Below are 10,479 nucleotides of genomic sequence, written 5' to 3'. Positions count from 1 at the left end.
CCATAGTCTTGGATTTTAAATTATTTGTTACTTGGCAATTTCTGTTTTTAAGTATATGGAACTCCCTTTTTGTCAGAGAGACCTGTAATTTGGATTAGAAGTTCAGATCTTACAGTGTTTAAGAAGTGCAGAACTGGAATTGAGAGTTCAAATTACTGCGTCACAAATGAGAGAGAATTGTTTTCTTGATCTGAGGGAGCAAGATCGTTCAGATGACATTTATACTGAATATGGATATTGATTGAGGGTATGTTGTAATAAATTTGTAGAGTTGAAGGTATCAACTTGCAAAAAGAGGAATCAAATATCCCATATCAAGAAACCAGTGGATGATATCGACTGGCTTACAGACCAGAGGGATATAGGCCACACGTTTTCCTCCTATTTCCACTTTCTTTTCTCTTCTTCCCGGCTTTCTCTAAGATCACTCTTTGATAGATTTATACAGAGGAAAAATCAGATTCGATTCACATTTTATCTTATAATTGAAATAAAGGATGTAGTTTTCAGTCTACAAGCAAGATGCCATTCCTCCATTCTTCTATCTTTGCAGTTGTGCTATGAAGCCAATACTTCCAGCTTCATAAACCTTGGCACTATTGGCAATGTCATTACAGTTTTCATATTAACATACCCATTTTAGGCATATTGAGAGAGCACTAACACGAACCATGGCATGTAACATATTCATGCTTGAAGGGATACCATGGAAATCTGTGGTGGCTAGTTGGGGTAAGAGGGAAGGCGATTGTGGATTATGTAACCAAGAGAGTGAAATTGTGTGCACTTGTTTATGGGCTGTGAGTTTACCTAAAGAATTTGGGCTGCAGGGGTTCTTGGAATGAGGACTGAACATTTAGAAGGTTTTTCAATTCTCGAATTATGTACCTAAAAAATTTTAAATAGAAAATATAGAACTTATTCATGCTTTAAACTCATCAACCACCAACTTTGGCGTATCAGTTCGACCCTAGAGGATTTTTAAAATGATCTATCCATTATCAAAATGCTGGCACTACAAAGGAAACATAAACAACTGGATTCAGGCAGGTTGACCACTCGCTTACCCATAGCATTATCACAACACTGCCGACACTGATCCCTTGTTACTACCAATCCATTTAATGTGTTCTACACATGCTACCAAAGAGAAAAGAAAGCAACTAGACCCAAGGTCAGTCATACACCACTAAATACTACATTGTAATGATACTTAATGCAGATTAAATTGCAAAACCAGGCCATTGCCAAGTTTTCTTTCCCAACACAACTACATGCTGTTCAACATTGTACCAAGCCATGTTTGCATAACATTCTTTGAAATGACTGACAACTTGGCTAACACACACATTCAGAGCTGATCCATGCAACCAACACCTTCACAAATGTGTTGGAACCATCACATGGTGAAGTTAAAGAGGTAATCGATTGGTATTTAATAAGATCTAAGTATGGTGGAAGTAGTCTTTTAAACATCAATCCCATTAGATATTTCATCGCAGCTACAACTTGGACAAAATGAACTAAGAAACACAAAATCCTGGCCACCTCTGGCACAGGAAAAGAATACCAAAAACGATACTACTATACCAAAGCCGGCTCAATTATCCCTCTGTCTGCTCCCTCAAGCGGCGAATAGTGCTCCTCACCGTCACTGCACTAGCCGTACTGGCAATAAGGAAAATATAACAAGTGCATTAATTAGTCTTTCACCCTAAAAAAAATTGGACAAAAAATGCTGAAAAGCAATGAAATTCAAAATGCACGCACTTGAGGGTATAAGCACCACCAGCCTTCACCTTACCGCAGTCCTTGCATCCCCATATACCAACTGCTTTCCTCTTCACAGCATACTGGACAGCCACAGAACACACTCAAAAAAGTAAATACAACAACAATGGAGGACCATCTATGGCCAAGTATGGAGAGAGACGTTTGAAATTGGCTAAACAGTGGGGGGGACCCCAAACAAAAGAAACAAAACAACTAAATAAAGGATTAAAATCCTCTCCAATTCCTTGATCGCCGAGTGCAATGCAGTTTGGGGTTCAGAGAACAACACCTGGCAGGCGAGACATCCAACGGTCCAAGGTGGATTGAGTCAGTTTATTTTTTTCTTTCTTCTCGAGCTCGGCACCGTTGGATGTCATGCCTGCCAGATGTCGAGCTCTCAACCCGAAACTGCACCGCAGTGCACTTTTAGGGAATTGGAGATGATTTTTTTCCCTTAATAGACAATATCTGAAATTGTCACCCATAAAAAAATTACACATCAACTAACATTATCCCGTATAAAATACAAGACTAAGCCCCTAGCTGCATACCAGAACTAGGGGTGTGGCAGACATCGATAAGATTACACTTAAATTTGCAGGTCGGACTGAACAGACCCAAATTAGACCCTACTTGTGACTCTCTCAGACGCACTCAAAGTGAAACCCCCCCACCCCCAAAACAGACTTCAACAAAACCAAAATAAAAAAATAAAAGCACAGATACTATTCCCAATACTGAAAAGTAAAAAAGAGGAGGCATGTTCCCAAACCTAAGCATTTATGCTCCTGGATCTCAGTAACTTAATGTCATCTTCAATCCATTTATGAAATTGCAGAAAGATAACGCAGTTTATGACAACATCATTGATCCAGAAACATATCCAAATTTAAAAAAAAATATTTCAAAAAATAAGAGCATCTCAGAAACCATCCCCATAAGCTTCTTCACTACCAATCAAAGTGCAAGGATAACAAAAGAATGCTACACATCATTGATGCTCTCCCTTTACAAAATTATCTAAAGATGTCAGAGAATCATATGTCAAAAGGTACGAAGATGAAAAAATCACAAATAAAGCGGATCAAACAACCCTTGTGAAACCTACATTGCCAGTTGGTATAAAATTATCCTGGTGAACCCACCCACAAACCCACATACACACAAAAAATATGATACATCAAAAGCCAGGGGGGGGAGGAAAATAGATAAGATATGAAAAATGAAAAATTTATAGATCAATTAACATTGTCTCGTACAAAATATAAGACTTAGCCCCTAACTGCATACCAGAACTAGGGGTATGGAAGACATAAATGAGATTACACTTTAAAAAAAGGGGTGGGGGCTGAAATCAAGATGAAAATTGAACGATTCGGGTTGGACAGACACAACACCTTACTACTGACTCTCTCTGACGCACTCAAAGTGAAACCCTCATAACAGACTTCGAAAAAACCAAAATAAAAATAAATAGAAGCACAAATATTATTTCCAATTCTGTAAAAATAAAAAAGAAGACTGTTGTCTGTTCCCAAACCTAGGCATTAATGCTCCTGGATCTCAGTAACTTACTGTCATCTTCAATCCATTTATGAAATTGCAGATAGATAACGCAGTTTATGACAACATCATTGATCCAGAAACATATCCAAATTTAAAAAAAAAAATTACAAACAATAAGAGCATCTCAGAAACCATCCCCATAAGCTTCTTCACTAACAATCAAAGTGCAAGGATAACAAAAGAATGATACACATCATTGATGCTCTCCCTTTACAAAATTATCTAAAGATGTCAGAGAATCATATGTCAAAAGGTACGAAGATGAAAAATCACAAATAAAGAGGATCAAACAATCCTTGTGAAACTTACATTGCCAGTTGGTATAAAATTATCCTGGTGAACCCACCGACAAATCCACATACACACAAAAAATATGATACATCAAAAGCCATGGGGGGAGGAAAATAGATAAGATTTGAAAAATGAAAAATTTATACATCAATTAACATTGTCTCGTACAAAATATAAGACTTAACCCCTAGCTGCATACCAGAACTAGGGGTGTGGAAGACATCAATGAGATTACAATTAAAAAAGGGGTGGGGGCCGAAATCAAGATGAAAATTGAACGATTCAGGCTGGACGGACCCAAGTTACACCTTACTACTGACTCTCTCTGACGCACTCAAAGTGAAACCCCTATAACAGACTTCGAAAAAGCCAAAATAAAAATAAATGGAAGCACAAATATTATTTCCAATTCTGTAAATAAAAAAGAAGACTGTTGTCTGTTCCCAAACCTAAGCATTAATGCTCCAGGATCTCAGTAACTTACTGTCATCTTCAATCCATTTATGAAATTGCAGATAAATAACACAGTTTATGACAACATCATTGATCCAGAAACATATCCAAATAAATAAAAAAAATACAAAAAAATAAGAGCATCTCAGAAACCATCCCCATAAGCTTCTTCACAAACAAATTGATGCTCTCCCTTCACAAAATTATCTGAAGATGACAACTCACAAATAAAGAGGATCAACCCATGAAATCTATATTGCCCGTTGGTATAAAATGGCCCCAACACACCCACCCACACACACTACACATGCATTTGTGGATGCATGCATATATTCATATATACGTGCATAGATACAAACATATGTACCATGCAGTCTGGGAAAATCAAACTCAGTGATTGACTACCATGACAACAAAATAATACCTTGCCACAGAACTCGCAGAAGTACTTGCTGTGCTGGCTAACTTCCATTTTCTTAATTTGCTTCCTCAAACTAGCACCATACCTAGTGCCTGTGCCATGAGAAATCTAGATGTTATAATTGCAAAGTGGACAGACAACCATACAATATCAAGCAATACAAAGCAATTAGAACTGATTGGAAAGAATGTTACCATATTTGCCGACAATTCCAGCCTTCTTAGTTCTCTTCGTCTACGGAGAGCAGAGAATAAACAAATGATCAATAAACATTACAAAACACAATCTTCAGAACTACTCATCCAGATTCTATAGGCTGCATTGCACTTTCATAAAACTGGTGGGGAAAGCAAGAACTAGAAAACCCTAATGTGCTAGCTGTTACAAACAAGAGGATACATTGATAACCATAATTAAACACCCCATGAAGTTTGAACACTCAGTCAATGGAAAGTGGTGCTTTTATCAACCTGGAGACTCATAAAAAGGAGATAAGCCTAAACCCTTGGATTTAGACTTTTTGGAGCTTTCAAACTAACTTATTATATCATCAGTATTTTTTGGTGATCTTATCCTGGTATTTTGGTGCAGAAATATCAAAATAAGAGAATTGACCCACTGATGAGTCAGAATCAACCCAATGTGACAATAAGTTTGATGGTTGAGGATTCAAATATTTAGAGTCTAGAGTTCAAAAAGCTTCCTTTTTAACCAACCCCCATAAATACTCGGTTTTAAGAATCAGCCAAAGTGCCAAAATAAAAGAAATGCACCACAGAGAAACTATATTCTAATCGACGGGGAAACTAGCTTCAAACTTGCCAACTCAACTCAGTGCTGCTTTCTTCAAATGATTCAAATTCCACAATGTTTCATACTGTTACCAAATAAGATGTCAAAATCAAATCAACACTTGAACAAGATCATCTCACAATATTAACACTCCAAACTATTTCTTCACACATGCGAATCCACATAACAATTACCATAAAAAAAAAAACCTTCGTAGAGATCCTCAACGATATCCCATAGAACTCAAGAAGCAGATCTTAAGTTCACATAAGACTATTCTTAAAACGGAAAAATAAGAAACAAACGTAAGTGAGTTATCTCAGACACGATTCAATACGAGGAACCGAACCCACGCATGGTAAGAGAGAGAGAGAGAGAGCAATTCAGAGAAGGAAAAGAAAACGAACCATGATCGCTGCTCCTTAAGTCCACGAACTCCTCCGCCTTTCCTTCCACAAGGAAGCGCCTCCAGGGAAATGTAAGACACTTGCAATCACTTATCCAGCGCCTTATATATACTAGAATGCGATTCAACGTATTTTATTGACTAAAACGCCCTTGTCCGGTAACCCCTAGGGTTTCTTCAGGGGTGTCAATTGGTTGGTTCGGCCGTTTCGTATTAGTAATTGACCAAACCAAAACCAAGCCGTAAGCCAATTTGTCGACTTATCTTTTTTATTTTTATTGCTTTGTATTCGGATTTTATATCGATTTAGGTCTGGTTCAATTTGTCCAAAACCGATATGAATTTGATTCGATTTAGGTTGAACCAGTCGCTTTTTTGTCAATTGGATCGATTCAGACCAAAATAGGAAGAGAAATTAGGCACCGATCATTAGAGAAGGTATTTCTTCTCCCACAAATCCAGGGTCATTATTATTCCCCCCCCCCCCCCAACTCTTTCTTTGTTTAGATCAAAAGAAAATTAAATTAATAAAGGATAGAAATATCTATATTGTTCCTATGGTAAACAAAATTTTTGCCCTTCCGGTAAGGCATACTGAGCTACCCTTGTGGCCATAGAAATGATAGAGAGATCATTCAAAACATTAAAAGAAATTTCATCAGACAAGTCAATGATCTTCAAAAAAGGAGGATGAGAGGACACAACCATGTTGTTCAAGTTGGAGCAGGAAGAAAGCCTAGAATCGGCAAATCGCCTTGTTGGTACATCAAATTTCTTCCACCCTGAATCCTAACTTTGAAGTATGTTCAAGACCTTTGGTTATACTAGATATCTTTGGTTAAAAAAATAATAATAATTAGTAGTTAAAAATTCTGCAACGACCAAGATGAATTTCCTTTTTAACAAAATGCAACATGTCCAATCAAAAATGTTTAGACACGAGTTAGATATTCTAGCGCAGATCAAAACAGGAGGATGATTATAGTAATCAGAAGTAGTTACCTCCATATGAAGTAAATTAGTTACATGACAAGTGGGAATCTGGGTGGGGGATGAATGTTTAAATCACAAATCCAACATTCAATATTCTTTAGAGCCAACATAGGATTAGGTTTAGCCAACCCGTTAACTATTTTGTTCCTAGTGTTCCAAATGAAGTAACAGGTGATTATAAAAACAGGAAAGAAAAAAAAAAGGGCAAATTATAGATCACCCCCTAGTTTTTGAAAAAACTAAAATCATTAATAAACGATTTGATAATGGTTTTTTTTTTTTTTGGTCTATTTTACTCTACATCGAACCAAAACGGACCGTATTACCATTTATAAGCCGTTCAGCTCTCTTAGTTCAAACCATAATCGGCTACATATTCTCACTGCTCTCCCCTCCCAACACCTCTTTTGTACTCCTTAGGCAGCCAAGGGAAACTTGCAAATGGAGGGGAAAGTGATAACCAAAGGTATAAATTAACCTAGTTCTAGTTCTCTAGGAAGTTTTGAAATACATTTTCTCAATCCAATAATCGAATAATCAAATCTCATGGATTATGAAGTTCTCTCTACACTATGGCCTGTGGGTGAAGGGGAACTCAATCTTTTCACATATATATTTGATAAATGTGAAAAGGAACACTAATTGGTCGAGCAACACGGCGTGTATTTGCGCTTAAATATAGTTGCGTGCAAAATGACCGGTGTATTCCTAGGGGAAAGGACTAGGGGTATGTCGGTCAATTTGCACACGACTGTATACATCTGGGCACTCGCCACATTGCACGACCGGTTAGCGCTCTTTATCCCTTGGAAAATATACAAAACAATGACAAATCACAAGAATGACATAATAGTAAATAACTATCAAATTATATTTAATATTTTTTTATCAATCTCCAACTTAAAAACTTTAGTTAATAAGACAAATGGTAATTAAAAGAAGATGACAATCGTACTTCTTAATTAACCATTTTGGTTACAATAAGATGCACAATTTAATTTTATTTAATTTTTTATAACTGACTGGTGATTAGTGTATTACATGTCTTGGAGAATTCTACCTGATATAAGATCTAGAGGTTACTTTCGGATGGAATAGTAGGAATAAATCTTCAGTTGTCTTGAGATGCTATCTGCCACATGAAGTCCTGAAATGAAGTTCCTTAATTATCAGCATAACCTAAGACGTGACATCATAGCAAACCACAAAGTCTTCATAAAAAAATCCAATCACCTCAAAGTGGTCAATGAGCATAAGATCTTTGATACCCTGTTTAAAAATTTAAAAAAAAAAACACCTTAAAATCTTCTTGGCAACTTTCCAATGTTCAAATTCAAGTATCTGCCAAGCATATCAACTGTCACACCCCTATCCCGATAAGGGATAAAATACGATAAAGGTGTGATTAGGACGACGCACGTTATCCCAATAAGCTACCAGGATCACAGATATAGTGTCTCAATCCATAGTCATAAATTAATATTAAAATATAATAATATCAGAGTACGGAAGACAAAAGAATATTACATTCCAAGATAGGTCAGAATTTGCGAAAACGAAAATTAAATAATTACAAGATGTTCACTAGCTAGAGATAATAAGTAGCATTGTTACGAAATTCCTATGACCATCAAGTAGCTACCAGAAGGTAATAAATAAAAGTTTATACAAAACACAAGGCTCTCAAAATAACAAAATGGTATCGAATCCCAAGTAACAGTACGGCCCGTATGCACAATCATCAAGGGGCAACCATCACCATGATCTTCAGTCACGACTTATGGCTCCACCATACCAAAATCATTTGCATCACAATCTAAAAAGAATTGTGTACATGGGGGTTAGCTCCACTAAGCTAGTGAGAGTAAAAAGGGGATGCACAATCACACAATCACAAATAGTTTATGATGCATGCCATTATTAATTCATTTACCACCTAACACACAATGGTAAGTCAATGGGTATATGCTATTGCAATAACTCGGGAAGACATTGTGGATCATTCTATGTTCACCATAATGCAACCTCAATTATTACCATGGGGCCCACACCGGTCGTAAGCATCACCACCCAAAGGTAAACTTTGATAACCATTACTACCCCTAGTCTGGCCTTTCTAACTCTCCACAGGCATCAGGAGCTCTAGTTACCCAACACCTAAATCCCTATTAGTAAGGGTCGTAGCATAGGGAACGAAGTCCTAACCCAGTTATACTACATGCTTCCTCTCGTGTTGAAAGGTATTCCGAGTGTATCAACGTCCCATTTTATCCAACACACGGGTACCAGCACAACACGATGCATACAGATCATCATGGCATGCAATGTAAGTTTACATACATTTCTGGGGTCCCGGTGCCGACATTTTCCGGCACCGTCACTCAATACAAAAATGAAACATAATTCTCAACATCGACATATCATTCCATAATCAAAGTGAATAATGCAATTATGCAGCATGTTCAATGATGATGCAAGTAGCACAATATACATATGTTTATATGAAATACCTTTCATAACGTCATCATATAAATCCACAATCAAGATAAGTAATGTAATTGTGCAACATATTCAATGATGATACAAGTGGTATAATAAATATACACTTAGTATAAACAATCCAAGCAATCACCCAAAACCCACTCACTGATTACTTGTAATAGAATTTGTATAAGCGCGACGATTCCTGTTCAAATTCACTCCCTTGCACGTGTGTTGATGCCCAAGGAAGTAAGAGTGTAGGGAGGGTCTCATAGAGAAGCCCCAGCAAATTACCTAAGTTATAGGCTTCAGAACAGCATCGGAAGCAACATCGCAGGACTCTGAGTTTGCATCCGACCTTCCCTGCAGGCTCAGGCCTCATCGGATTTAATATCGGATTCAACATTGCATGCATCCGACCTTCCCTGCAGGCTCAGGCCTCAGCGGATTTAACATCGGATTCAACATCGCATACCTTCGACCTAGCATCCAACCTTCCCTGCAGGCTCAGGCCTCATCGAATTTAACATCGGATTCAACATCACATGCCTCCGACCTTGCATCCGACCTTCCTAGCAGGCTCAGGCCTTATTGGATTTAACATCAGATTCAACATCGCATGCATCCGACCTTTCCTATAGGCTCAGGCCTCATCGGATTCAACATCGCATGCCTCCGACCTTGCATCCGATGCAACCCAGATGCGATTTTAAGGTCCTTAACAGCCCATATTTGTCCCATGTGATTCTTTAAGTTCCAAGGGACTAGGGAGGGGGTGTCCTATGGTCTATTAAGGTATTAGAAGTACCCACCATCAAAGGATTGAGGGATTTAAATGATCAATTGCTCAAAATCCAGATTTGGGGTTTCTTTTGGTGGTTGAAACTCTAGAATCAAATAGATTTAACAGGAGGTCAAAATAGAGGTCCTTATAGGACTTTACCACATTAATGGAGTCCCAAAAACATAGCTTAGGCTAAACCATTTGGTTCCTAGAGGAACCCTCAACTCAAAACTTAATCAAGGAGAGCCATCTAAGCTCAACAGAAAAAGAGAAAAAAGAAGGGAGAAACGAGGAAAGAGCACTTGGCCTACCTATTTGAGGTACACAAAGGCTGCACCAAATAGACCCAAGCACAAGCAATCGATCCCTTCTTCATCTCCTCCTTCTCCTCCTTGCTTCAAAACTCTTCTCTCTCTTACGATTTAGGTTAGCTAGAAAAGAAATAGAGAATGGCTAAAGGATTGCCCTAGATATCCTATTTATAGAAAATGCATTACTAAAGCATGTTTGACTAGGGTC

The 10,479-nt window shown here is 37.7% G+C and overlaps 1 protein-coding gene and 5 non-coding genes across 7 annotated transcripts; all 6 read right to left on the bottom strand.

Annotated features, from left to right (window-relative positions):
- Nucleotides 1-1,330: 1,330 nt before the first annotated feature.
- Nucleotides 1,331-5,811, bottom strand: LOC122653226 (60S ribosomal protein L37a-1-like). Of its 2 annotated transcripts, none has more exons than XM_043847178.1 (5): nt 5,704-5,811; nt 4,699-4,738; nt 4,508-4,596; nt 1,771-1,853; nt 1,331-1,668 (listed from the first exon to the last, which is right to left on the bottom strand). In XM_043847178.1, exons 1-5 carry the CDS (start codon nt 5,704-5,706, stop codon nt 1,605-1,607), a joined length of 279 nt encoding a protein of 92 aa, XP_043703113.1. In that variant the 5' UTR covers nt 5,707-5,811; the 3' UTR covers nt 1,331-1,604. The 2 variants fall into 2 exon arrangements, with proteins under 2 accessions (XP_043703113.1, XP_043703114.1); XM_043847179.1 differs by having other exon boundaries at nt 4,699-4,739; nt 5,708-5,810.
- Nucleotides 2,561-2,649, bottom strand: LOC122653329. The gene has a single exon (XR_006331762.1). It is a non-coding gene; the product is annotated as a small nucleolar RNA snoR27 (small nucleolar RNA).
- Nucleotides 2,689-2,777, bottom strand: LOC122653328. The gene has a single exon (XR_006331761.1). It is a non-coding gene; the product is annotated as a small nucleolar RNA snoR26 (small nucleolar RNA).
- On the bottom strand, nt 3,329-3,417 carry LOC122653330. Its single transcript, XR_006331763.1, has one exon. It is a non-coding gene; the product is annotated as a small nucleolar RNA snoR27 (small nucleolar RNA).
- On the bottom strand, nt 3,457-3,545 carry LOC122653327. Its single transcript, XR_006331760.1, has one exon. It is a non-coding gene; the product is annotated as a small nucleolar RNA snoR26 (small nucleolar RNA).
- Nucleotides 4,095-4,183, bottom strand: LOC122653332. The gene has a single exon (XR_006331765.1). It is a non-coding gene; the product is annotated as a small nucleolar RNA snoR27 (small nucleolar RNA).
- Nucleotides 5,812-10,479: the final 4,668 nt, after the last annotated feature.

The sequence above is a fragment of the Telopea speciosissima genome, chromosome 2 (assembly GCF_018873765.1).
Source record: "Telopea speciosissima isolate NSW1024214 ecotype Mountain lineage chromosome 2, Tspe_v1, whole genome shotgun sequence".
NCBI classification, from domain to species: Eukaryota; Viridiplantae; Streptophyta; class Magnoliopsida; order Proteales; family Proteaceae; genus Telopea; species Telopea speciosissima.
The sequence above is the reverse complement of the archived record's forward strand: the minus strand, read 5'-3'. Positions and strand labels throughout refer to the sequence as shown.